The 26,285-nt window shown below is 54.1% G+C and overlaps 5 protein-coding genes across 11 annotated transcripts in view; 2 read left to right on the plus strand and 3 right to left on the minus strand.

Annotated features, from left to right (window-relative positions):
- HCLS1 (hematopoietic cell-specific Lyn substrate 1) overlaps positions 1 to 12,844 on the plus strand; it is a 28,985-nt gene extending 16,141 nt beyond the window's left edge. Inside the window, exon 14 of the mRNA XM_033511521.1 lies at positions 11,365 to 12,844. Within this exon, the coding sequence (XP_033367412.1) occupies positions 11,365 to 11,417 (53 nt within the window). The 3' untranslated portion in view covers positions 11,418 to 12,844. The remainder of the gene's footprint in view (positions 1 to 11,364) is intronic.
- On the minus strand, positions 4,268 to 11,418 carry LOC107198764 (olfactory receptor 5V1-like). The gene has a single exon (XM_033511522.1). The coding sequence runs from the start codon at positions 5,391 to 5,393 to the stop codon at positions 4,455 to 4,457; it is 939 nt and encodes a 312-aa protein (XP_033367413.1). The 5' UTR covers positions 5,394 to 11,418; the 3' UTR covers positions 4,268 to 4,454.
- A 97-nt stretch (positions 12,845 to 12,941) lies between the features above and the next one.
- NME6 (NME/NM23 nucleoside diphosphate kinase 6) lies at positions 12,942 to 19,821 on the minus strand. 5 transcript variants are annotated; one of them, XM_033511523.1, is made up of 6 exons: positions 19,710 to 19,821; positions 19,503 to 19,623; positions 19,371 to 19,410; positions 18,894 to 19,054; positions 18,513 to 18,689; positions 12,942 to 13,066 (listed from the first exon to the last, which is right to left on the minus strand). In XM_033511523.1, the coding sequence occupies exons 1-5, from the start codon at positions 19,785 to 19,787 to the stop codon at positions 18,523 to 18,525; spliced, it is 567 nt and encodes a 188-aa protein (XP_033367414.1). In that variant the 5' UTR covers positions 19,788 to 19,821; the 3' UTR covers positions 12,942 to 13,066; positions 18,513 to 18,522. The 5 variants fall into 5 exon arrangements, with proteins under 5 accessions (XP_033367414.1, XP_015471453.1, XP_015471454.1 ...); XM_015615967.2 differs by lacking the exon at positions 12,942 to 13,066 and adding an exon at positions 17,226 to 17,452; XM_015615968.2 differs by lacking the exon at positions 12,942 to 13,066 and having other exon boundaries at positions 17,226 to 18,689; positions 19,503 to 19,605.
- A 132-nt stretch (positions 19,822 to 19,953) lies between these two features.
- Positions 19,954 to 24,856, plus strand: LOC107198767 (rab-like protein 2A). Of its 3 annotated transcripts, none has more exons than XM_033511524.1 (8): positions 19,954 to 20,151; positions 20,248 to 20,277; positions 20,394 to 20,473; positions 21,703 to 21,782; positions 22,476 to 22,587; positions 23,176 to 23,273; positions 23,451 to 23,591; positions 23,876 to 24,856. In XM_033511524.1, exons 1-8 carry the CDS (start codon positions 19,988 to 19,990, stop codon positions 23,954 to 23,956), a joined length of 786 nt encoding a protein of 261 aa, XP_033367415.1. In that variant the 5' UTR covers positions 19,954 to 19,987; the 3' UTR covers positions 23,957 to 24,856. The 3 variants fall into 3 exon arrangements, with proteins under 3 accessions (XP_033367415.1, XP_015471458.1, XP_033367416.1); XM_015615972.3 differs by having other exon boundaries at positions 19,958 to 20,151; positions 23,508 to 23,591; positions 23,876 to 24,641; XM_033511525.1 differs by lacking the exons at positions 19,954 to 20,151; positions 20,248 to 20,277; positions 20,394 to 20,473 and adding an exon at positions 20,480 to 21,306 and having other exon boundaries at positions 21,397 to 21,782.
- Positions 24,857 to 25,091: 235 nt separating this feature from the next.
- The window catches only part of LOC107198756 (acrosin-like), a 5,778-nt gene continuing 4,584 nt past the window's right edge, over positions 25,092 to 26,285 (minus strand). Inside the window, exon 3 of the mRNA XM_033511516.1 lies at positions 25,092 to 25,794. Within this exon, the coding sequence (XP_033367407.1) occupies positions 25,265 to 25,794 (530 nt within the window). The 3' untranslated portion in view covers positions 25,092 to 25,264. The remainder of the gene's footprint in view (positions 25,795 to 26,285) is intronic.

Genomic DNA, 26,285 nt, shown 5'->3' on the forward strand with positions numbered 1-26,285 from the left:
TGGATCCCCATGGGCTGTGGGTGGATCTCTGCATTCCCCATGGATCCCCATGGGCTGTGGTGGATCTCTGCATCCCCCACAGATCCCCATGGGCTGTGGGTGGATCTCTGCATTCCTGTGGATCCCCAGGGGCTGTGGGTGGATCTCTGCATTCCCCATGGATCCCCAGGGGCTGTGGGTGGATCTCTGCATCCCCCATGGATCCCCATGGGCTGTGGGTGGATCTCTGCATTCCCCATGGATCCCCATGGGCTGTGGGTGGATCTCTGCATTCCCCATGGATCCCCATGGGCTGTGGTGGATCTCTGCATCCCCCATGGATCCCCTGGGGCTGTGGGTGGATCTCTGCATCCCCCATGGATCCCCATGGGCTGTGGTGGATCTCTGCATCCCCCATGGATCCCCTGGGGCTGTGGGTGGATCTCTGCATTCCTGTGGATCTCCATGGGCTGTGGGTGGATCTCTGCATCCCTGTGGATCCCCATGGGCTGCAGGGGTACAGCTGCTTCACCATGGTCATCACCATGGCCTGCAGACGAATTTCAGCGTGGGCACCAGGAGCACCTCCTGCCCCTCCTTCCCCACTGACCTTGGTGTCTCCATGTTGTTTCCCTCACATGTTTTCACCTCCTCCTCTTCTCTAGCTGGAACTAAAATTGCTCCTCACTTTGTTTTGACTTTCTTGTGTAATCTGATATCAGAGGTGTTACCATCATCTCTAACTGGCCCAGCCTTGGCCAGCAGCATGTTCCATCTTCAGAGCCATCAGGGATTGGTTCTGCCGGACATGGTGGAAGCTTCCAGCAGCTTCTCAGAGGTGCCACCTCTGTGGCCCACCTTGCTGCCATATCCAGGCTGTGCAAAACCAACACATTCCACCTCTTGCCTCTGTGAATAATGCATTTAAGAAGAAAATCAGAACAAAGTGGGCAGAGTTTTGGTTTTTTCCTAGTCAGGGAAGAGGTGGAGGTGAGAACATGTGAGGGAAACAGCACAGAGACACCAAGGTCAGTGGAGACGGAGGGGTGGGAAGTGCTCAGCGCCGGAGCCAAGATTCCTCTGCAGGCCATGGTGAAGACCATGGTGTGAAGTGTTTTCTCAGTCCTTATCTCAACTCATGAACCCTTCATTTAATTTTTTTTCCCTCCTCTGCCCAGCTGTGGCAGGGGAGGGTTAGTGAGTGACTTTTGTGGGTGCTTGGCACTTGGCCAGTGTCAAATCATGGCAGCCTCTCTCTGCTTCAGCCTTTCCCATGTTATCAGCTTCATTTGGCTCAGCTTGGTATTTCTACATAGCAGGGAACAAACTGGCAATGCCAGGGGGAATGTTTTGTCTTATGCCCAAGAAGATTTTGATTCCCATCCACTTCCAGGTGGGAAAGGTGGGATGGTTTAAGAGCATATGAGAGCAGTATAAGGTCTCTTCTATCTAGGCTGCCCCACCTGTCAGCCAGCAGGTCTGTGGGATTGTGTCCTGTTCCTAGTGGGGCAATTCCCAGAGCAGAAATACCAAATCTAGTCCAGGCAAAGCAGAAGGGGCATGAGCTCTGGGACTTTGCTCAGCTGCTGTGGCCCTGGATCTCATCCTAGTCAGGGGGCAGGGAAAAGAGCACTTGGAAAGCCAAGTTGTGTTTATTCCAAGGAAGGGTTTCCATTTTTAGGAAACATTTTCGGAAACATTTTTATGTTTGCAACATGGACCAGAAAAACATGAACATGGTCTGTGTGGCCCTTTTGGGCACAGGTGTGTCTGTCCCTTGGGGCTGTGCCCTCCCTCACAGCTTCTGCTCTGGCCTGGCTCAAATTGTGTCCCGATGGTTCTGTGACAGCTCAGACACAGGACAGAATTGTGTCCCCTGTGCCTGCTGGAGACTCCTGAAAAAGCCCCCTGACTTTTCAGCACAGATGTGGGGAAAAGGCTGGGCAAGTGGGAGGAAAGACGGGAGGAAACATTTTATTGCTAATGTTTAAAACAGTTTTCAGAAATGCAAAGTAAAGAACTCCCTCAAGCCAGTACCTCTTAGTAATTAGAATTATTCCTCTGTGGGATGCAGGTACCATCACAGCAGGAATAAGCTGCTCAGGGATATCTACTCAGGGATAGCTGAGTAGAACAGCACCTGAGGGGTTGTGGAAACACCTGAGGGGCTGTGGGAGCACCTGAGGGGCTGTGGGAACACCTGAGGGGCTGTGGGAGCACCTGAGGGGCTGTGGGAACACCTGAGGGGCTGTGGGAACACCTGAGGGGCTGTGGAAACACCAGAGGGGCTGTGGAATCACCAGAGGGGCTGTGGGAACACCTGAGGGGTTGTGGGAGCACCAGAGGGGCTGTGGAATCACCTGAGGGGCTGTGGGAACATCTGAGGGGCTGTGGGAACACCTGAAGGGCTGTGGAATCACCTGAGGGGCTGTGGGAACACCTGAAGGGCTGTGAAAACACCTGAGGGGCTGTGGAATCACCAGAGGGGCTGTGGAATCACCTGAGGGGTTGTGGGAGCACCTGAGGGTCTGTGGGAACACCTGAGGGGTTGTGGGAGCACCTGAGGGGCTGTGGAATCACCAGAGGGGCTGTGGAATCACCAGAAGGGTTGTGGGAACATCTGAGGGGCTGTGGGAACACCTGAGGGGTTGTGGGAGCACCTGAGGGGTTGTGGGAACATCTGAGGGGCTGTGGGAACACCTGAGGGGCTGTGGAAACACCTGAGGGGCTGTGGAATCACCAGAGGGGCTGTGGGAACACCTGAGGGGCTGTGGGAACATCTGAGGGGCTGTGGGAGCACACCCCAGTCACTGCCACTGCCAGCAATGTGTGCAGAGGGTCCCACTGTGACACTAAAGCTTTAGAGTTCAGTGTGGTTCTCAGGTGAGTTCTGGACCACCCACCAGTTGACCAAGCCTGTACTATCCAGGCAGGAGTGTGGCATTCCTGCTCAGTGTTTGAAAACCCAAAGGCTGTGTCTGTCACAGGAAGGGTGCAGTGGCATCCAGGTTAAAAAGTATCAATTTTAAAGTAATTTTCCAGAGGTTTCTTGTTTGGATTTCTGGTTGATTAGCTTTGGGGTTTTTGTTTGGAGTGCTTTGGATTTTTTGTTTCTCTGAGGTAACTTCCCCAGTCTTTTTCCTTGTGTAATTTCTGCTGTGTTTCCTGCTGCTCCTTTCTAGGGGCTCTTCAGAGAGGGGTTCATTGGTCAGACTCTGAAATGCCCAGTGACACTGGACTGAGGGTGTTTCTAGGACATTTTAGAATCCAGAACGGCTGAGGAGGGCTGAGGGGCTCACAACCTGTCTGGACAGGAGCAAGAGCCCAACCCAACAGGTGGGTTACAGAAACATTTCTTTCCCTGAAGAGTAAAATCAGCATGTGTTGTGCATTAAGAAATGGCAAACTGCTCCCAACAAGGCTGTGTGCCTCCCAAGTCCCAGTTCCCACTCTCCAGTGGGTTTCTTTTGGAGCAGGTTAGATATTGTTGGATATCTCTTGGTAACTGAGCCAAAGATGAGCAGGTTTGTGTTCAGCTGACATCCAGCTGACATAGGTTGTGTGACTGCAGGTGTGCCCTGCCTGTGCCATCTCCCCTGCCCCAGTGAGCCCCTGCTCCTGGCTCTGGCACAGTGCTGGACACTGCTGTGCCCCATGTACGCAGCTGTAGATTTGGCCACTGCCCCCACACCCACAGAACCATTTGAGGCTGCTCCCAGCTGCAGACCCCCAGCTGGAAGAGGGGACTGAGGCAGCCCCACATCCCCAGCCAGTCCTCAGCCACCATCACCCAGGGCCACACCACATGCAACAGCTGCAGAGGGCAATTTTACTGGCCATAAACAAAGCATTTCTGGTGAGTTCAGTGCCACTAGCTCTCAGCTCTGTGCTGAGACCTCTGTGTCTGACTGCAGCACTGAGGCCATGGGTGGCCTGTGCAAGCCACTGTGCTTATGTACAAAGTGCTGCAGAGCCTCCCTGGCAGCCTGGGGAAACCCAGCAGACACCAGATTTAAAGCCAAGGCACGTGGGAACGCTGGACAGTGGCACAGCCCCTCTTGCCCAGGCCAGGTTTTGCAGTCCAAGGCACTGTCCTTGTTCTGCACAGGGCAGAGACTCAAGACTTTGGGCAGCCCTGAGGCACAGCTCGTGGCCATGCCCAGGGCCAGCACGTCTGGCACCACATTATTAGCTTTTTGCAGGGTTCCCTGGCCATAGCACAGCTGCTGCAGGGCCTGTGCTGAGCTCAGCACACAGTGTCTGAAAAATAAAGACAGAATCCTGGACCTGTAGCCTTGTTCCTGACTTTATTTTGCCATTCTGCTATCAGTGACGTGCTGAGGGTGACGAGTGACAGCAGTGTGCCACATGCTTAGGCTGGGAGCCCCAGGCTCCCCGTGCTGTCACAGATGTCCCACAGATGGACACCGCAGTGCCAGCGCCGTGTGGGCAGCCTGTGGCAGCCCTGGCACTGCTCAGGCATTGTTGCCTGCGGAGCCTGCTGTGCCAGCCACCCGCACAACCTTCCGCAGGGCCCCCCACACCTCCTGGTTGCGAAGGCTGTAGATGAGGGGGTTGAGCATGGGGGTGATGATGCAGTACAACACGGAGACCAGTACATCAGCTGCTGGGGAGTAACCTGAGCTGGGCCGGTTGTAGTTCAGGTTGGCTGTCATGAAGTACAGGGTGACCACGAGCAGGTGTGCAGAGCAGGTGGAGAAGGCCTTGCGCCGGCTGGTGGCCAGTGGCATCCCCAGGATGGTGGCCAGGATGCAAAGGTAGGAGATTACAACAAACAGGAAGGGACTGAGTCCCACAAAGATGCTGGACACATGCAGGGCCAGCTCATTGGGGCGGGTGTTGCTGCAGGTGGCCCCCAGCAGCGGCGGCACGTCGCAGAAGATGTGCTGGAGCTGGGCAGCCCCGCAGAACGAGAGCCGGGTCGCCAGGAGGGTGTGCACGGCTGAGTCCAGCAGCCCCCAGAGCCAGCAGGCAGCAGCAGCTGCTGCACAGGTGCTGTGGCTCAGGGCCTGGGCGTAGTGCAGGGGCTGGCACACGGCAACGTAGCGGTCGTAGGCCATGAGAGCGAGCAGCGCGCACTCGGCCCCCGCGCACCACATCAGGAGGAACATCTGCGCCAGGCACCCGCCGTAGGAGATGGTTGCCTGTGGGCGCAGAGTGTTTGCCAGGATCTTGGGCACCGTCACTGAGGAGTAGCAAAGGTCTAAGCAGGACAGGTGACTAAGGAAAAAGTACATGGGGCTGTGGAGATGGGGATCGAGGGACACGAGGGAGAGTATTGCAGAGTTCCCCAGCAGCGTGGCCAGGTAGATGGTCAGGAAAAGAGCAAAGAAGAAGGGCCGGCTGTGGGGAAAGCCCAAGAGCACAAATTCCATCACCTGAGTCTGGTTCATACCTGCCGTGGGGCAAGCTGGATCAGTCTTTGGGCAGAAATGAGCATCTGGAGGTGGGGGGGACTGTGAGCCAGGGGACTAAAGCACAGCCTCCCATGAGGCAAGGAGGTCACTAGTGGAAGGGCTCTGGTCCCGTCTTTGTAGTTGTTGGAAATTTCCCAAGTTCAGATTTCACAGACACTTGGATTTTGGAGTTCAAAGAGCTGTCATCCAGTGTTGGGTACCTGACTGCAGAAGAAGCACATGGAAAAACCCAAGAGCAGGGGGCATCCACCCACACCTCTTGGAGTTCCTAACCCTAACCCTACCCAGCCCCTAGTCCTGATGATTATTCCAAGCATGTGTCTCTCCCCCTCCTGAATGTATTTATGGCGAGTAGATGTTTCCCTGCCCCTGGACAGGTTGCAGAATTCTCTAGATGCCACAGCCACTAAGCTTGCTCTTCTCCAGCCCTGGGCTGGGGATATGCCATCACCCTGTGCCAGTTAAAAAATGTTTATTTCTTTATCCTGTTTTCTGCTCTGTAATAACCAGCTCTCACAAAGCAAGCATTCCACTTTGAAAAGTAAGGTTCCAACAAAGAACAGCTCATCACATGGGGTTTGTTTGAGCCACAGGAAAATTTAAGCCATCAGGGATCTCCTGGCCTGGAACTCCCAACCTTTTTTCCATCATCCTATTTCAATTTTCACCCTGACACAATAGTTTTGCTCACTTTCACATGGAGCTGTGATCACCATGCCCAAGAGATGGAGGAGGCACAAGGAAGCATTTACAGTTCAGAACTTCAGCCAAGGGCTGATGGAGGTGGTGTGTGCTGGGTGCTTATGGCCAGGGCTGCTGCTGCCCACCCTGCCATGCCCCAGACTCCATGGGTGGGGCCAAGGTGCTTCAGTGGGAAAAGACCAAAAAAAGAAAAAAGAAAGAAAAAAGAAAGCATCCCGCCTTCCTCCTTATAAAAGTACTTTTAGCAACAGAAGTCAATTGTCGTGTCTGTTCAGGAGATTAAACAATCTAATTTAGTTTCAAGGTTCCCTTGCTTTAGACCCATTAGTCTGGTTTTAATTTCCCTGACCAAAGCCTGTATCTGTGCATCAGTCATGCATTTATAACATTAAGTGCTGGAGAATTCGCTGGTGGGAGTTTGTTTCTTGTAGCTGCTTACCACAGGAAATTGTCAAAGCACTGTTAAAACTGTGCATGTTTTCTGTTGGAATTGCTCCATTGTCACTTCTGTCTCATTCATAATTTTCAGGTCCTCCAGCTGAAGACTATCCTGTTCCGAGGGTATTTTCTCCCTGTGCACTGGGAGCAATACCAGGGCTTGTTAAGCAGAAGCAGAATTAAGTTCTGATTAATTTCTCTTTCACTTGTTAGTTTTTCAACTTTTTTTTAAAAAAAAACTTAGAGAGGAAAATGCTCAATCGGAAGATGGGTTCTTCCTTGCCTGGCACAGTGACATCCTAACTTATCACTCCACTCAGGGTGCACCAGGCTGGGAAACCTCTGCATGGGCACGTTCTCAGGTAGTTGCACAGATCAACATATTCTTTATCTACTCATTCTGCACACTTTGGGCTTTCTAAAATTACTAATTCTGCACATATTGGAGAGGGACACAAGGACTGTATCATCCAGTGGTCTGTAAATCTCAGACCGTTGCTCTTCCCCCAGCTCCAGCCTGAGCCAAGAACGTTTTGATGAAGGAATAGCCCAGCCTGCCCGTCTGGGAGAGGGTTCTGGGGGTGAAGGCATGGTGCAACTCCCCAGGAATTGCCTCCTGCCTCCCACTGTCCCTGCTGCAGTGCCACACAACGTGCATGTGGATCTGTGTACACTGGAAATTCAGGCTGTGTGAGCCGTCACAGCAGTCAGGCAGCTGGCTGGTGAGGACATGGGTACCCTCTTGTGTGGGGGGACAGGGGAAGGCTCTGTCCAGGACCTGCCTGGGTGCTGCTCCTACTGACCTGTTCATCAGAGGCAGGAGGCTGCTGACAGGTGAAGCTGGCACTGCCAAAAGTGAGTGCCTGCCACCACAGGAGGGACAGCAGGGGCTGGAGAGCTCATCAGGTGCCCTCCCCATGCTGACAAATCCAGGCTGGATGGAACGTGGAACTCCAGGGCTGTGGAGCAACCACAGCAATGTGCAGAGGAATGACACTGGCTTTCACCCTGGTGTGGAGTGATGCGGCAGTCAGCAAACACAGCCATAGTTTGGAGATGCCAGATTTAATCCATTTGTCTTCAGACATCCTGCACACCAAGGAATAGGAAGATATGGGAGGAGAATCTCCCTGGCCCCCTTGAACTGCAGAGGAATGAGCCTGGAAAGAGCCTCCACCTTGCTTGACCCTTTTCCTCCCTCTCTCACCTGCACTGAAGGGGATTTGTCATGCTAACTCCAGACTGAGCAGGTGTTACCCTGTGCACAGGGTACAGAGCAGGTACACACACCTCTGCCCAGGCAGACAAGGCCAGAAAGGCTGGAAGGGGAGCAGAGAGGAGACACAGATGCCACCAGTGCCAGTCGGGTTCCCGTCCTTTCCTCGGGAGATGGGAGGGACCCTTGTGGTGGTGACATAGGAGGCAGCCAGAGACGCAGCTCTGCTCATGCAGGAGCTCAGATGTGCTCTGTACCCACCCGGGGAACTGCTCCTGCAGGAGGAGGTGCTTCTCCTCACCAAGCCACTGCATCCATACTCCCTCAGGTGAGCGGAGCAGGTAGCCTGGAGCATTTAGCCCTGGGATGTGGGGTCCTGAGCACTGGGCACAGCCAAGGCCCAGTGTGAGGGGATGGCTGAACTGAGGGAACAGGTAACAACACAGGATTCATTTATCTTGGAAAGATCTGGATGCCTCTATTGGAGGCAGCAGAGCAGCCACAGCCTGCCCACACCATCCAGGAGCCCTGGGGGTCAGCACCAGGTTCCCCCCGCAGCAGTGCAGGACAGGGACCAGGTGCAGCCCTGCCCTCTCACCCCTCACCTGCACAGCCAAGAGCAGAGACTGGATGGCACCTGGGTCCTTTAGTAAGCTGTCCCCAGATGCTGTCCTATGTTCCATGTCTCTGCCATGCCCCAGGTGCTGCCTGCTTTGTCTTACCTGCGTGAGGAGAAGCCCGTGTGTCCTCGATGCTGTAAGCGCAGCAGAAGCTTTTAACCCTGCAGGGGCCCTGGGGAGAGGCTGTTCAGTGACAGAGCGAGGAGCAGCACTCACAAGCCTGCACCAGTGGGATCTGAGCCCATGGGACCAAACCCTTCTGACACAGGACCCACGCTGACCTTCTGCCAAGCTGTGCCAGGTGCAGACCAGTGCTGGACTCCACTCCAGCCTTGCAGTTCTTAGGCCCCTGGGCTGCAGCACCTGGCCATGGGAGGAGGCTGCTGGAGGGGATGGGAGCTGCAGCTCCTGGGCCCCAAGTCCTTGCTACAGCCCCATTTTACCTATTGCAGGGCTATGAGGTCCCTGCACCCACCATTGTCAGCAGAGAGGAGCAGTGATGGGGGCTGGCCTTTGGCCAAACTTGCAGGAGCACAGAGTGAGGTGGCTGCATGGCACCCACACTCCCTGTACCCTCACCACCTGCACTAACCATGCCCACTCAGCCCAATGCACAGCTCCCTGGAGGAGATGATGTGGTCCAGAGGCCTGGGAGAGGACTTGGACAGGTGGGACAGAGCCCTGGCAGTGGCACTGACTGGACACAGAAGGCACCAAGCAGTGCCCAGTGTGTTTGAAGGTCCCAGCAACGAGATTGCTCCAGCTCAGGCTGGGTGAACACTGCCTGCTCAGAGCCTGCAGCTGTTCCTGCTAGAAGGAGTGAGTTTAGCTGGAGTTCACTGTGTAGTGCCATGGAAATGTAAAGTGGGAACCCCAGGAAAGAAGGACTGCCACGGGGAGTGAATCTAGAGGTTGAAAGAGTGATGTTTTTGCAGCAGGGAAACCGTATTGCTTCACTTTGGTGTCCTTCAGCTTCTGCTCTTGGTGATAGGGCAGTAGGAGATGGTCCAAGCATAAACTGTGGATCTGGAATGCCAAGAGGTGTGAGGTTGAACAGTAACAGCATCTGGGAAGCAGGGAAAGTGTAGGCTACAACCCTAGATGGGGATGAATGCCCTGTGTGGAAATCCAACACAGGTACCACGGGAAGGGCAGCCTCTGCCAGAGGAAATGTGGGTCAGAGGGTGTCAGGGGCTGGAAAAGCAGCAAGTGGTAAAACAAGAGCAGCTGTGACTGGCTGTGTGTGTGTGTGGCTGTAAATCTGTGTCCTGTGTGAACATAGAACAGTGACTCCGGGCTCTGCCTGTTTTGAGCAGCTCTCAGGCAGGGCATCAGCTGGCAGGAGAGAGGGGCCTTTTTCACTCATCTGCTTGGAGTTTACAAAATTACACCTTTTTCTTGTGGCAATGCTGAGCATTTCCTTATTTCAAACAGAAACTTGGTGCCATGGCATTCCAATACAACCTGGCCACCCTCCCAAGGTTTTAGGGAAGGCACATGCTGGCAGCACTAGGAGAAACCCCCTCTCACTTTGATATTTGAAAAGGGACTTTTCTGAGACCACCAATACTGAAATCTCCCAGATTCAGAAATCTTCCAGAAACTTCAGTTCTGTTAGTCTATGTCTTCAGAACAGCCTTTTAGGATAAGAAATATCATTGTGTCCCTCTCTGGTCTCCTGATGGATATCAAACCTGGCCAGTGGTGTCCAGCAGTAAATAAAATCTCCATGAACTTGTGAAATGTTAGGGAGTTGTTTTTTAAACCAAGTACCTCAAATTGGTGGTGCAGCCTTCAGGATTGGGCCCAGATCCCCATAAATACTTGTCACTTCTGAAAATCAGATTCTTAACTTACCTTCTCCAAGCACGTGCTGTACCTCCCAAACCCAACTGCACTGTTTTAATACCAGGAACTTCTCCCAGTTCTGTTTCCCTGCTTGTATTAAGGGATGCACCCTCCTACTCAAGAATTCTTTCTCCAGCAGAAACCACTGTCACTCCTGTCACAGATCCCTGCAGCAGCACTGCCAGCTGGTCCTGGACTCCACATGGGTACAAATGCTTCCTTTGAGGATGGGGACAAGACAATGGTGGAATTTGTCTGGATTTTGCCTGCCACTCCTCCTCCTCCCTCCATGCCCCACTGTAATGAGTGTGGCACTGGTTTTGGGATAACCTCCCTATAGGGACTGGCAAATGTCCCCAAAGCCATTCCCCTTGCTGGCAGAATCCACTCAGAACTTCCAGCCCCTGCCCTCAGCGTGGGGCTCCAGCCCGAGCCTTTCTGGGGATTCTTCACTGGCCTCTCCTGAGATTGTTGCTGTGCTTTTTTCTCAGGAGCACTGGATACAGGACCTGGCATTTGTCTTTTTTAACTTTGCCACTTCCTTCTGGCTCCATTTCCAGTCTGTCCATGTCCTTCTGGCCCTACCCTGGAGCATTGGTCCCCTTGACCTGTGTCACTCACAGCCCTGACAGGAGAACACTGTTACCTCTTTCCTGCAGCTGATGAGGATGTTCCACAGGACATGTGCCAAGACAGACACTGGTGACACTCCACTTGTCCCTGCCCTCAGGGTAGAGCGTGACCTCTTCACACCACCCTCGGGACCTGCTGGTCCGGGCAGGTGCTGCTTTCCCTGCCATTGCTGCAGGTCTGACCTGTGCCCACTGAGTGCCCTCCTGGCCCTCATCCCTGCTCTCCTCCCTGCTGCTGCCCAGGCAGCCTCTGGGCCCAGGATCCCGCAGCCACACCTGGCTCAGGAGCTCTGTGGGTTGTTAATAGCCACGATCCTCCCTGATGCTGCAAGACTTTCATGCTCAGGTTCTTCCCCTCAGTGCTTCCAGCTGCTTCAGAATCAGTTCTGAGGGCACCAAAACCGTCCTGCCCTGCAGGTGCCACCCAGACTGCAGTTCCAACAGACTTCATACAACCTACAGCTTGTGCTTTTGTGTTCTTTTCTCCTCAGGCTGGGCTTCCCCATCCCTGGAAGTGTCCAAGACCAGGCTGGATGGGGCTTGAAGCCACCTGGTCTAGCAGAAGATGTCTCTGCCCATGGCAGGAGGTGGAACTGGAGGAGCTTTAAGGTTCCTCTCAACACAAATCAATCTGACACTTTGTGGTTCTAGCACCACCTTTTAAACTCTCCATGGGCACTCTTCTGTAGGATCTTCTCCTAAGTCCCACTGTTGGAGAGAGGAAAAGGATGCCCTGAGCACAGTCAGCAGTTGTCTCGTGTTACTGGGGAGAGGTGATGGCTACAGACTCTCCTCACAACTGCATGGTGACCAGAGAGACAACTTGGACAAGCTGGAACAGGAGATATCCTCACTGGATCTCAGGGAAAAACCCTTTTGGGCACTGGATAAAGGCCCTGAGAGAGCCTGGACTCTGACCTTGGAGATTCTGAGCACTCACCTGGCCACAGATGAGCACACTCACAGCCTGAGCCACCTCTGCTCCAGGGCCTGCTCAGAGCATGGCTTCGACCAGCAGACCCTGTCCACCAGCACAAGTCTAATGCTGGAATGAAACCCTCACCAGGCTTTCCAAAAAGAGTATTTCAGGGGTTTCTCCCAAAGACTTCCTCAGGATTCCTTCAGGAATTTTCAAATTCCTTCAGGATTTTTTTATTTTTTAAAAATTTATTTAAAATTATTTTTAGCTAAATTGTCAGGGCCACCTGTTACCAGAACCAGGCAAGGAATAAGAATAAGCTAAATTTGGCATTTCCACTTTGGCCTATCCAAGACAGGACAACAGCCTGTCACATCACATCTTGTGGGAGAGGTTGTAGATTCCTGCCAGACTCCTCTCCCAACACCTGACAAGGAGATTTTTGTCTGAAGAAAACTGTACTGTTTCAAGCTTTTTTCCCAGTGTAATTTGTACTTGTTTTTAAGAAGACTGGGAAAGAAGGGTTGCAATGTTATGGTCTAACCAATGACTGGATTTACATGTATTTGTAGTGTGCTGATGTTTGCAGAAGCCCAAACACTGCACTCACAACACATGAAGTGAGTGACCTGTTACCCTGAGGTCCAACACCTGCAGCAGCCTGGAACTGGAAAGTGTTCTCCCAGCCACTTGTGCTGAGCCCTGGGGTCTTCCTGGCCACCTTGTGCTCAGAAAGCACCAAGGAAAGGCTCTCCTGTCACCACTGGGAAGCACCTTTGCCTCCCAGTTGCTCATGGTCCTTCCTGGGCAGTTGTGGCACCTGCTGCCTCTCTCCTTCTTGCCTCAGCTCTGTCCCCAGCTGCAAGAGCCAGCCCTGAGGTCTCCAGTTCAGGTGTGGGCACCAGCTCTGCCCCTGAGGCCAATTAGTGCACTTCCAGCAGGAGGCTGAAGCTGGAGAGAGAAGTTCCTGTGTTCCCAGTTTGCCCACTTGGTCCCATTCCCCACAGACTCCCATCTGTGAGGAACAGGCTACAGGAGCTCCAGTGCCAATTACAAAAGCCCAGAGCACTTCATTTGCTCACCTGGCATGTTTGTGAAGGTGTAAACAAGGCCCACAGTGGGCTGGGAAAAGTTCTGGGCTGGGAAAAGTTAAAGGCAGCCACTTTATTCACAGCTGCTGGAATCATCCAGCATCCACTTGGAGTGAGAAGGCCCAAGTCTGCACAGACACACCACCTTTGAAATATCTGTGGACAGGATGCACACGTGAAACTCTTGAAGTAAAATAAAAAGAGAAAACAGTAAGTAATTGTAAAACAATAAAAATTGTAAAACAGTAAGTAATTGTAAAACAGTAAAAATTGGCCAGTGCTTTGACAGGCTCTGGGAAATATTTGGGTGACAGGAAACACTTTGAAAACATCTGTTTTTGCAACAAAAAATACACTGTTGAGATTCTAGGACTATTTGCAATCCTGGTTGTACCTCCTGCCCAAATTCTTGCTTGCTAGCCCAAGCCACGCTAGCTACATCCCACAGTAGGCAGGAGCAGTTGTTGCACCACTGCAAACCTCATACATAACTTGTGTCATTCTGCTGCCTCTTGGTCCTGTGCTGATTCCTAACTTCCAAATCCTAACTTTTTACTAACCAATTTACAATTTATTGCTAACCAATTTAGCACAATTCATCTCATTTTTCTCTCCTTGCTGCCCCTTTCCCATCCCTGATCTGTGAGTACAGACCAAGCTGAAACCAGAGACCTGGGCCTTGCCTCAGGCTTATTCTTCTCTGCCACAGATTTTTGGTTGCTTTATTTGACCTCCAAACTTTGTGTTGCAAAATAACAAAGACAATTTTCTGAATGCTGCTTCAGCTTAGTTTTGTGATAGATGATGCTGCCACAATCTCACATCTGTAGTTTTTCTGTTGTTCTCCTTCTGTCCAATGCTTAAAGTTCTCCTGCCTGTTCTCCCTGTGCAGGGAGCCAGTACCCAGGGATCAGACTGGAAAATACTGAACCACAGCTGCTGCTTCATGCAGAACTGCTCCAGGATTGCACAGACACCCCAACACTGCTGTTAGCATAACTCATCCCTCCCACTGCTTCCAGAACTCTCCTTGCACTCTGGGAAGGGTGGATTTCTAAAGAGCTTCCATAGAACATGTATATGTCCTCTGGAAAGGATCAGCACAGCCCCACATTAAATTTAAATGTTCAGCTCCAGCAGCAGCAGCAGCAGCTTTGCACTGATGGATTTTAACTTTCCCTGGGTGCTGTGGGAGATCCAGAAACCATGTTGTGTTTATCTGTAACATTTTATCTGGAAGGCAGGGGAGCATTAATGAGGCAATCTAACAAAAGCACTCAATGTCGTGTGTGAATGGAGGGGCCAATCAAGCCCTGGATATGTTGATAATTGGGATCAGGATTTGATGGGGAGATGAAAACTGGTTTTTCCTGGAGTTTGCCAGGGCTTTGCACAGTGTATCACACAGATGCAGCTGTCTGGACACAGTGTGGATGGTTTGTCTATGTAGACAGGAGTATGGTTTGTCATGGGGTTTTCCTGGTCTGAAAGCTCAAAGTTACATTTAGTCCAGATCCAGCCCATGCTTGGCCTGTCTGGGGCATGAGGGGGGAGAGTGTTTATTGTCTGTGCTAGGGAGAAAACAGTCCCAGTCTATGGGGATTTTTTTTCTGCAGTTTGGTATTTCTCTCACTCCTTGTTCCTCCGGCTTTGTACAGCAGCCCTGTGGGAAAACTGTGGACTACAGGATTGTGAGCCCCAAATCAGAAGTGACTGCTTATTCCTCAGCACTTTCAGTGTGGAGATGGATTGGATTTCTGTGGCACATCCGTCCCTGAACACCGTTACTTCTGTTTGCCTGGGATTTGATTCTGTGGCTGTTTTCCCAGGCTCCTTGTCTTTTCCGTGTGAAAACCCACAGCCTGACACAAGATCAAATCAAAAACACTCTTTGGCCACCTACAACACCCTTGTCTCTAGCTCTGTACAGTGAGATGCAGCTTTAGCAGAGACAAGTGCAGTCAGCACTGAAGATGTAAATTTGACTTTATTCCCATTGTATCCATTTTTCCTCATCCCCATACCTGGGAAAAGCAGGACAGAGGCAAAAGGGCAGATCAGCTGCAGAGAGGGAAATACTGGACACCAACAGAGTCCCCCAGGTGGGGCTGGTACAAACTGTGGCCAAGCTGGAGGAAGGACAGGCCTCACCTGATGGCCAGGTGCCCACGTGGGCAGTGTGGCATGTGCCCAGTGGCAGGGGATGGCCCTATGCAGCAACACCCCAGGTCCACACCTGTGGCCCAGGAGCACAGAAAGGAGCTCTGGAGCATGTTGAGCCCAAAGCCCTGCCTTGGCAAAAGGGCTCCTGACCTTATTTTATCACCCTTGTAGTATAAAAATAATAAAAGAGGGTTTTTTTATGTCTCAGTGAAATTGATAGTATTTCAGGTTGTTTCCATTGCCTTGTGCTCATTCCTGGGACACCTAAGGCTCCCTTCACTGCTCTCACCTGGGATTTCTGCCCATCGATAAAACCCACTGAGCTCCCAAGTCTGCACAGTCCCAGCCCTCATTACCTGTCAGGTTCTCAGATTTCCTGCTCAGTCCATGCTGGACTCCAGCTCTGATCAGCCTGTCTTGCACTGGGGAGCCTGGAACTGGTGCCAGTGCTCCCATGTGGCCTCACCTGTGCCCAGGGAGGGGATGGGGTCTCCCTCACCTGTGGGCTCTGGCTGCCACACCTGAGGATGCTCTCAGACCATGGAGTGCACTGCTGACCCAGGGCTGGCTCATGGCCTGCCAGGACAGACAGCTGCTCCTCTGGTCTCTCACGTGAGCCTTGGCAAATGGAAACATCCCTGCCCAGCTGCAGGACACGGCGTTTTCCTCTGCAAACTCAATGAAATTCCCATTGGCCCATTTCTCCCTGAAGGGACCAGCCCAGGGAGGGACCATGGTAGAGCAGGTACACACCTGAGGAGCTGAAGCCTAGGGGTGTGCCCTGAGTGAGTAAACAGGAAGGAAAGAGGAAGAAACAAAAAGCAGCTCCAGCCCCCTGTGCTGTCACCTCCCCCAGCGACTGGGAGGGACTGGACAGAAGCTGCATGGAAAGAGGGGAGAAAAGATGCTGGACTGACCCCGGGAAGGTAGAGGAAAGCTGTTTCCCCAGGTGTTGCTTTAATAGTTTTCTTGGGTTTCCTGCAGTATCTGAATCAGTAACTAAACGTTTGTGTTACAGCAATAAATCAAATGAAATTCCTCAGGCTGAGAGGGTTCTGCCTGTGGTGGCAGGGACTGAGGCCAGGCCTGGGCAGGGATCAGCACTGATTTCCCTCCAAAGCCCTTCCTTCCCTTCTTCCCAGACCAAGCCAGGTTGTTCCCTTCAGTGCTGACACAAACCTGATCAATTCTTCCAAGAGTAGATCAGCTTTAGGCCCAAAGCTCACATGTCCCTGTGAGACACCCTGGCCCAGCTCCACACCTGAGCTGTCTCTGCAGGTGCCTGGGCTGGACCTTGTGGCCCCAGGCAGTGTTTTCACAGCAGCACCTGGGCTGGAACCTGCTGCACACCCAGCTGTGACCAGCCCTGTGCACAGACCCCACAGGTGGGGCAGGACCTGCAGCTCCTAGGAAAAAACAGGGATCTCAAACTGCCCTTCACACCTTACTGAGGTGCCACATTGTCTTGGGAGACTGATTTACTGCTGTAACACACACCCGTGGGTAAGGAATGGCTTGGGCTGGGAGGGACCATAAAGCTCATCCAGCTCCATGCCCCTGCCATCAACAGAGATGTCACCCACTACACCAGGCTGCTCCAGGCCCATCCAGCTCAGCCAGGGAAACTGCCAGGGATGGGGGCAAGCACTGATGGAAAAGCAAAAAATCACTTACTGTGTATTTACAAGGAAGAGAAATAGAATAAAAAACCCAAAACAAACCCACTTTGATAAGAGCCCTCAGAGTTACCTGTGACATTCCGTAAGACTTCCCTGGAGACCAAAAATCACTTCTGACACTGTCTTCTGCATCAAACAGCAAGTGTTTCAATCTCAGGTCTCTGATAAAGTTTGCTGGACAGCTTTAGATTGGCACAATAAATCCTCTGGGGCAGTGGGCTGCCCAGTCTGAGCACCTGGGCTCAGGTACAGCCTTGGGACCATGTCAAGGTGACACTCAGCAGGAACCTGAGTCACGGTGGCTGTGAGGTGATGTCACTCTGTGACAATCCTACTGTTAGAATTCTCTGCACTGGCAATGTTCAAAGGGACAAACAGAACCATTGCAAGTGAACAGGAGAAAACACCAAAGCTTCAAAAATGGCAAGAGTGAGCCAGGCATAATCAGTTAATGAAATTCCCAAGGAATATCCAAAAAGGAAACTGCAGCATAAAAGAAGAAAAGTGAAAAATAATAAAGTTTAATAGTTTCAAGAAAAACACACAGCTCTAAGCAAATCCTCCAAGAATCAATGAAACAACTGATAAAGCATCAATAAAATATCAACAGCACGGGGGACAGCAGCTCTCAGACCTGTGTGAAGACACACAGGATCCTGAGCAGATCCACTCGACACTGCTGAGGACAGGGACAGCAGTGATGTCCCACAAATCCCTGGATCTGTACCTGGAACAGAACAACGACCATTTGATCCCAGAAAGGAGGAGGCACCACAAACGCAGATGAGTTTAACCACGGCAGCTGTGGGCAGTGCTTTCCTCCACAGAGCATCGTCAGTCACTACCCAACAGCTCACAGAGTTCTGGGAGTACCTGCAGAGTCCCTGCCTTGGCTCTGTCAGGTGCCAGGGCACTGCTGAATCTCAGCTCAGCTTTCCTGCCCCAAGCACAGCACACCTTCCCCAGCCTGAGCATTTGGGACTGCCCAAAGGAAATTCCCTCAGTACAAGGCACTGTAACTAAAATGGCAGTACTGTAAGGAGCCTGTAGGGAGACAGCATAAACAGACTGAAACCCCATCCAGGAACACACCTCACACGGCATCACACAGAGAAACACGTATCAGCCTGCCAGGACTTGGCTCTGTACCTCCCAACTAAGTCCTCCTGCATCATTCCATCACATATCTGGGTAATTCAGAGGCCTTGTCCATCCCATTTCCCAAGGACATGGAATTGTCCTGGTGCTGTCAGGCCATGGTCACTGAGGGCTTCAAGTGGTCTCACATGAAGAGCTATTGGCAGAGATGCTCATTTCCCAGCCCAGCTGAAGGTGAGAATGGACAGGACAGTTCACCTTGCCCTGCTGATACCTTTCTTCCTGCTCTTTTTCCTTCTTTTCTCCCTAAGCACTGTGGGAACAGCCAGCAGGGAGAACCCAAGGCTTCCCATCAGCAAAGTCAGGCCAATCCCATCTGGCACAACCAACCCATCCTTCAGCCGGCCCTTGACCAACTCACCTGTCCTGTTCACACCCAAACAAACTCAGGGGCCCAGTGAGCTGCATGGCCAGACTGTCAGCATGAGCACTGCTGGGGGAATTCTTCCTACAGCGCCCCAGCATCTGCCTGTTACCCCAATAACCTGATCCCAGGTGGCACAACCTCATCCCAGGCAGCACAACATGCATGAGGCTTTCCTTTCCCACAGTCCCTGAAGCACGGCACAGCTCTGTGTCTGGTGCCCCAAGACAATGCCCACAGGTGCTGCCAGGTCAGCAAACCCTACCAGGGGTAACTCAGGTCACGTCTGCCTCCTGTGCCCTGAGCACACGGTGCACACGCTCCTCGGGGCTGTAGAACAGCTGCCCGCGGCGGAGCCGGGGCTCGTCCTGCTCGTACCAGCGCCGCTCATCGAACTCGGGGAAGAAAAAGGCAATTTCTCTGCTGGCTGAGGCAGGTGAATCTGTCAAAAGACAGGGAAAGGCAATGAGAGATGCCAGGCTGCCACCATAAACACATGCTGGACTTCAAAAACACCTGGCGAGGTGTGTGTGGGGTCTGCAGAAGGGAACAAATCATTCAGTTGGAGCCCCAGAAATAAAGCAAAGGCACACAAAGCACCATCATCCCGGCTTCCCCAAGAACCACCCGAGAACCACAGACCTACCTGAGCCATGGGTCGTGTTCCTGGTGTCTGTGAGGCCATAGGCACCTCGGATGGAGTCTGGGTCGCTGTGTCGGGCTCGGAACACTTTAGTGGGTCCCATCAGGGATCTCCAGAGAGGGACAGCATTCTCGTGGGCCAGGATGTAAGCCCACATGGGGCCACTGCGGCAAGGGCCCAGAAACAGCAGGAGAAATTATGAAGAGCTCGTTACAAACAGGTTATTCGTCCTTACAAACCCGCACAGTACAGCTGCCGTGGGCTGCCCCGCCAGACCCTGCCCGTGGGGAGGGGCACGGTCCTACCCCGGCACCGAGGCACGGCCTTGGCGCTGGTGACCCGCTCCAAATGATGCCCTCCACCACCCTCCACCACCCATCAGGGAGCGCTGCTGTCACAGCGGGCTGTGATCCCCACACTCCGCCCGGCTCCGCACGCTCCAGCGAGCCCCTGCACACACGGCTCACCCGCGCCCGGTACCTGGCCATGAACTCCACCAGCCGCTGGTAGAAGAAACGCCCTGCGGAGAGACACGGAGCGAGTCGGCACCGGCCCAGGGGCACCGGCGCGGGTCAGCATCCCGCTCCGGCAGGCCCTGAGCCCCGCTCGTACCGGCGTGCTCCCGGTAGAAGCGGCGGCTCTGCTCCGGGCCGCACCGCAGCTCCTTGGCGCGGACAATGAGGAACTGGTGACGGAGGATGGCGGCGTGCACGGCCTGCGGGAAGAGGCGGCGCTGGGAGGGGCGGCACGTGGCGAGGCCTGCTCTGCGGTGCCCCGCCCAGCCCGGTCCTTCCCGGTCCGGTCCTGCCCGGCTCTCACCTCGCTCACGAGCGGATGGGCCACGGCGTCCGGCTTGAGCAGCGCCAGTGTCAGCTGCAGGCGCCGCGGGGCCGCCATGGCCGGGGCGGGGCCGGAACGGGGCGGGGCCGGAACGGGGCGGGGCCGGAACGGGGCGGGGCCGGAACGGGGCGGGGCCGGAACGGGGGCGGGACCTGGGCGGGGCCGGAAATGGGCGGGGCCGGAAAGGGGCGGGGGTGGGGCGGGGGCGGGGCGGGGCCAGACGCGTCGCGCGGCAGCGGGCACGCGCAGTCGCTGCCATGGCGACGGCGGCGGAGGAGCAGGCCCGGGCCCGGGCCCGGGAGGAAGCCCCGGATGGGGCCCGGGATGAGGCCCCGGATGGGGCCCGGGATGAGGCCGCAGCCGGGGCTGAGGAGACGGTGAAGATTATCTGCCTGGGCGACAGCGCCGTGGGGAAGTCCAAGTGCGTAGGGCGCAGGGGTCCCGCGGGTTCGGGCGGAGCACCCCGCGGGTTCGGGAGGGTTCCGCGGGCTCACGGCAGCACGGGCTCTCTCCGCAGGCTGCTGGAGCGGTTCCTGCTCGATGGCTTGTATCCTTGGGAGCGGGGGAGCGGTGCGGGCACGGCGGGACGCGGTGCCGGCCGGGCCCGGTGGTCGCGGCGGAGCGGGGTTTGCGCTTCTCCGTCGGTTCCTTAGCGCCCCGCAGCCGCCCCCAGCAGGTCTCCACGTTCGCCCTGACGCTGTACCAGCACCGCGCCCGGGTGGGCGGGCAGGAGGTCCGCGTGGGTGAGTGCAGCCAGCCCGGGGGGCTTGCGGTGTTCGCGGCGCCGTGACAGAGGGAACAGCTGGGAAGTGGAGATCCCCTCGGTCTGGGTCTTGGTTACGTGTTCTGATAGACAACAACATGGTGACAAATCTGGTGCCCTTCTGTGAAGGGGCTGCGGCATTGGTGGATGGGACAAAGTGACTGCAGTCATCCCCCGGGCCTTGGTAAAGTGTAGGGCACTGTCACCACGACGTCCTGGGCTCTGAACTGGAGAGACGGGGGTTGGATGGATGGGTGGGCAGTCAGAGGATAAAGAATGGTCTGGATGACCACATGGAGTAGTCACTGGTCAAGGCTCGCTGGGGTTGACGCTGTTCGACGTCTTTGTTGTGACACGGACAGTGAATGCAAATGTGGCCTGGCTGGGACATGTCTGTGTTTGGGAAGTTTAAGAAAGTCACTGTCCAGCATGTCTGAAACAGAGTCCAGTCAGACACAGTATCAGTGCAAAGGAATCCCTAGGGAAACTGAGTGCAGCGCCACACTTGGGTCCAGCTGACAAGAGGTGTGACCTCATTGAGGTGCTTAACTGAAGCTGTGCCAGTTTATACAGCAAGCTAGACTCAGATGTGAGCCTGCAAACCAGAGAGCTGGGGAATCTCCACCTGAGCTGCACCAACAGCAAAAAGCATGGTGGTGTCCAGGCTTGCCCCATGATATCTGATGTACACAGAACTTCATGAACTGGGACCTCTTTGCCTCTGGCTGATTTACCTTCAGCACTTCAAAGTGTCTCCTGCCCATGGGAGAGCAGAGTCAGATGTCTGCAAGAGAAACTGGAGCATTTCCCACGGTAGGGCCCCAGCTGACCCTCACTGTGTTAGAAATCAGCAGGACCCAGCAGTTCCTGGAGCTTTAGGTAGTTTCCCATTCTCATCCCTAGTGACAGAGTGCCAGACATTGCTACTGCTCTTTGCACTTCTGCCTGTCTTGGTCCTGCTGTCCTGTACAACTCATGTCACTGGTGGCTTCTCCTTTGTTGATGGCTAGTGCCAGCACAGCCTACAGCTGAGCCCAGTAAAGAAAGGTCCTAGTCTGGCACAATTTCTTAACCCTGGAGTGTTTCAGATTGGTGAGGTGAAACTCTGTGTCCCTGAGCAGGTGGGCTGGGCTTTGCCTCCTGGGTGTAAGTTGTGAGAAGAACAGAGCTCAGTGAGATGTGTCATTCTTAGCTGGTTTTGCATTACAGACTTCTGGGACACGGCGGGCCAGGAACGGTTCCGGAGCATGCACGCCTCCTACTACCACCAGGCCCATGCCTGCATCATGGTGAGGGGGTCTCAGCTGGGACCCATGGGATATGGGCTCAGAATGGTCAAGTGACACTTGGCTTTTGTGTTACTTTTATGGTTACACTGCCATGTGTTCCTTGTCTCTTCCAGTGTTTTAAAAAACTTTCCTAGATTGTTCTTTCTTCTCTCACCAGATGAACCCCTGTAGATGGACCTGGTTAGCTCTGGTCTGTCTCTCCTGGTAACACTTTCCTCTATCCCCTGGCTCTGATGTCTTCTCAATGCCCTCATGTTTGCTCCTGTTCCCAGTTTCATTGGCTCCTCTCCTGCTCAGATCTCCTGGTTTGTCCTGTCACTCTCACTTTCCGCTGTTCCTCATCACCTGGGAGCACCAGTGGTTTTCACTGGTGGTTTAGTTGTCAGAACAGAAGAGGCCATAGTGCCAGCTCCCTGTGTGGGCGGCAGGGACTTGCACAGGACACCATGACAGTGTAAAAGACATCAAGGGGCTGTTTCCTGCTGGCTGGGCTTGGGGATAGTGTCCCTTTCTCTTTCACCCTTTCTAATAACACCCAGTTCCCTTTCTCTTGTCTTCCTGGGAACATTATGTATTTTGTCCTTGTATTGGTCGGAGCTGTCGTGGGTTGGCCCCACAGACTGGTCTGAGCTGTCCTGGGTCAGTCAGAGCTGTGCTGGGTTGGTGCCAGGATAGGTGGTTCTCTCTTGGAAGGTGTTTGATGTACAGCGGAAGGTCACCTACAAGAACCTGAACAGCTGGTACAAGGAGCTGAGGGAATTCCGCCCAGAGATTCCATGCATTGTAGTGGCCAACAAGATTGATGGTGAGTGTACCTTCTCCTCCCAACCTGCCAGGGTCAGGGTGGGATTTGCTCCTGTCTTGACTGGGAATGAATGTCCCCTGTCTGTTGGATTTCCTCAGTCCCCCAGGGCTGGGTCCTGTGCTGACCTCAGCTGCTGTCTTACAGGTGCTTGTCCTGTGTCACCAGCAATTAAAAGTGCAAAGTTGATCCATTTCAGTTTTATTCAAATGTTCTTCCAGTTCTGCCATTATCACACTGCCTCTTCTATTCATTAAGAACCCAAAAGTGATTTGAGTAGCACCTGGTCAAAAATGGCAGCAAAAGGAGGCAAAAGCTGTTCTGTGGCTTCCCTGGATCAGTCCAGGATGGCCTTGGTGCTGTTCCCTGGGAACCCTAGGGACCCCCTAGCGTGCACAGTGTCTCAACAGACAGAACTGTTCACCTGGCTCTGCAGGGGGCTGGGAGGTTCATGGGGAATGCCAGCCAGCCATTCCTGATTGCTGGTGCTGCGCTGTGGCTTGTCTGGGTCAGCAGGGGCTGACAGAAGACACCCACCTTTCTGGACCTCCTGCCATGTCTTACTGACCATGTCTTCTTTGTCTGCCTCAGCGGATATGAAGGTGACCCAAAAAAGCTTCAATTTTGCCCGGAAGTTCAGTTTGCCCTTTTACTTCGTGTCTGCTGCCGATGGCACCAACGTGGTGAAGGTGAGATGGGCGTTTGCTGGACTTGGTGTCCATGAGGCCCCTTGACAGCCCAGGGACATGGGGGCTGCTGTGGGCCCAGAGAGCAGGACAGTCCATCACTGTAGCTCCAGGTGGCTGTGGAGAGCTGCAGAGGGCTTTTTTCCCCTTGGGATGTGGAACAGTGTCCATCTGCTTCAGAAACCCAATGCCCGCGTGCCCCATCCTGTGAGTGACGGGCCTTGTCCTTCCTACCAGCTCTTCAACGACGCCATCAGACTGGCTGTGGCTTACAAACAGCACTCGGGAGACTTCATGGATGAGGTCCTGCGGGAGCTGGAGGTAGGGAGGGCTCTGTCCCTGCTCAGTCCTGAGTCCTGGCAGATGAGCAGTTCTGCCCTTTTTCCCCTGTGGCAAAGGGGGGAAACTGCAGCACGGGAGGCTTTGCCCTCTGCTAGTGATCCTGGGGGCTTTGTGTGCTGCTCACATCTGGGCTGGGAGGGGGGGAAGTGGGAACCATCATAAGAGCTCTCACTGTCCTAGGAGGAGTCTAAAAGAGCCACAGCAGATACAGTTGTTGCAGTCTCTGTCATTTCTCAGCAGTTCCTTGTCCTGTTCCTTTCCAGAGCTTTGACCTACAGAAGACAAGCAAGGATTTGTCAGATAAAGGGAAGAGCTGCACTGAAGAGGAGCCCTCATCTGCCTAGGCCTGGACCCTGAGCCTGGTTTTCCCTTGGCTCTGGACTTCTGGGGCCTGCACAGAGCACAGTGATGTTTCTCGTGCTCTAGAGCTGTGGTGCTGGGCAGCTGGGTCTCTTCCCTCCTTGTGGGAGCCTACCTGGGCAGGATCTTCCTTGGCTCAGCCCTCACTGCTGCACATTTCACTCAGGAGAGGGATGGGAGAATCCACATGATTCTACCTGGATGGTCGCTCATTCCTAGTGCTCCTTTAGGACAGAGCTGGCCAGGAGAAGTGCGCCATCTTGCACCTGCAGGAAGGATCCTGCCCAGATGCTGTAGTGGTAGCTGCTGCAGAAAGCAAACACTAAAGGATTTTTTCTACAAAGCTATGATGTGGCATCCTCCCAGCACTGCTGCTGTAAGGAGGCAGGTTCCAGCCCAGCCTGCTCCCAGCTGAGCCGGTACTGCCTCGGTCCATCCATGACTTCTGCTGCAACATCCCTGGGCTCCCATTCTGCCCTACAACAGCCAGATCCCATGGGCTGCTGAGCACAGGGGGCTTCTTCTTCCAGGTCCAGATGGCTGACACAGGTGGGCTCACACCCTCGGGCTGGTTCTGTCCCAGCTTGTTGGATGTGGCCATGGTTCGTGTCTTTGTGTGCATGACGCTGCATTCCAGAGAGCTGGATACACACACATACAGTCACAGAATCATATATTGGTTTGGTTTGAAAAGGACCTTAAAGGTCATCTCATACCACCCCCTGCCATGGGCCAGGACACCTTCCACTATCTCAGACTGCTCCAAGCGCCATCCAACCTGGCCTTGGACACTTCCAGGGATCTAGGGGCAGCCAAAACTTCGCTGGGCACCCTGTGCCAGGGCCTCATCACGCCCTGAGTAAAAACTCCTTCTCAACACCTCATCCAAATCTCCCCTCCTCTAGATTGAAACCATTCCTCCTTGTCCTGTGCAACCTGCCCATGCAAAAAGCCACTTCCCCCCATTATTATAACCTGCTTCAGGCACTGGAAGGGGCACTGAGATTTCCATGGAGCCCTCTCTGGGCTGAAGAATGAATGTGAACAGCACAGCAGATGGACAGACAGAGCAGGGACTCTCTGAGCTTGTGGGTGCACTGAGCAGGGCTGAAAACACGGTTAATAATGAACACAGAAACTTTACTTCAACACTTCAGTCACGTCAGCATCGGTGTGGCCGCAGCAGAGCAGCGTGGGCAGGACAGAGAAGCCTCTGGCCCAAGGCTACCTTTGGCCTGGCAGGAAATGCTGTGGTCCACTGTAGCCCTGGGTCCTGCTCATCCTGTTGCTGCTCAAGCTTCTTTGTCCTTCAGAAACTGCAGGAACTCCTGCAGCAGATTCCAGAATTGCACCAGGATCTGGTGAGGGAACACCACAGGCAGTGATGTGCCCGAGGATGTCACCACTGGTCGCTGGCTGTACTCGGGGGTCAAGCGGATGTGTTCCTCTGCTTCCTCTGCTTCCTCTGCTTCCTCTGGTTCCAGACTCTGCTCAGGGGCCAAGGTGACAACTGGCTCCGGTGCTGGACCGGCTCTTTCTGCTGGGCTCAGGCCCGTCTGGAGCAGGATCCAGTTGTAGAAGTGCTGAGTGGAGGTGTAGACCCCGGGGTGCCTGGCTCTGTCACAGCCTTTTCCCCAGCTGTTCATTCCCACAAGCCAGAAGTAGTCGGCTCTGTTGTCCTTGCAGACGAGGGGACCCCCGCTGTCCCCCTGTGCCAGGAGAGAAGGCTCAGAGGCTGCGGTGGGCTGCTGCCATCCCCAGGGCTGGCTCCTCCCTCCCATCCCAGGGTTTGCTCCTCTCTCCCATCCCAGGGTTTTCTCCTCTCTCCCGTCCCAGGCTTTTCTCCTCCCTCCCATCCCCAGGGCTGGCTCCTCCCTCCCATCCCAGGGTTTTCTCCTCTCTCCCATCCCAGGGTTTCTCCTCTCTCCCATTCCAGGGTTTTTCCTCTCTCCTATCCCAGGGTTTCTCCTCTCTCCCATCCCATGGTTTTCTCCTCTCTCCCATCCCAGGCTTATCTCCTCCCTCCCATCCCCAGGCTTTTCTCCTCTCTCCCATCCCCAGGGCTGTCTCCTCTCTCCCATCCCAGGGCTTGCTCCTCTCTCCCATCCCCAGGGTTTCTCCTCTCTCCCATCCCAGGGTTTTCTCTCTCCCATCCCAGGGTTTTCTCCTCTCTCCCATCCCAGGGTTTTCTCTCTCCCATCCCAGGGTTTTCTCCTCTCTCCCATCCCCAGGGTTTTCTCCTCTCTCCCATCCCCAGGGTTTTCTCCTCTCTCCCATCCCCAGGGTTATCTCCTCTCTCCCATCCCAGGGTTT

The sequence above is a fragment of the Parus major genome, unplaced genomic scaffold, assembly GCF_001522545.3.
Source record: "Parus major isolate Abel unplaced genomic scaffold, Parus_major1.1 Scaffold305, whole genome shotgun sequence".
NCBI classification, from domain to species: domain Eukaryota; kingdom Metazoa; phylum Chordata; class Aves; order Passeriformes; family Paridae; genus Parus; species Parus major.

Bases quoted from the DNA above. Each gene is read 5' to 3' on its own strand.
- LOC107198764 (XM_033511522.1), bottom strand. From the start codon at position 5,393: ATGAACCAGACTCAGGTGATGGAATTTGTGCTCTTGGGCTTTCCCCAC.
- NME6 (XM_033511523.1), bottom strand. From the start codon at position 19,787: ATGGCGGCCCCGCGGCGCCTGCAGCTGACACTGGCGCTGCTCAAGCCG. The intron at 19,624-19,709 runs GTGAGAGCCGGG...CGCCCCTCCCAG, and splicing joins CCCATCCGCTCGTGAGCGAG to CGCCGCCTCTTCCCGCAGGC. The intron at 19,055-19,370 runs GTACCGGGCGCG...CCCTTGCCGCAG, and splicing joins CTGGTGGAGTTCATGGCCAG to TGGCCCCATGTGGGCTTACA.
- LOC107198767 (XM_033511524.1), top strand. From the start codon at position 19,988: ATGGCGACGGCGGCGGAGGAGCAGGCCCGGGCCCGGGCCCGGGAGGAA. The intron at 20,278-20,393 runs GTATCCTTGGGA...AGCGCCCCGCAG, and splicing joins CGGTTCCTGCTCGATGGCTT to CCGCCCCCAGCAGGTCTCCA. The intron at 20,474-21,702 runs GTGAGTGCAGCC...TTTGCATTACAG, and splicing joins CGGGCAGGAGGTCCGCGTGG to ACTTCTGGGACACGGCGGGC.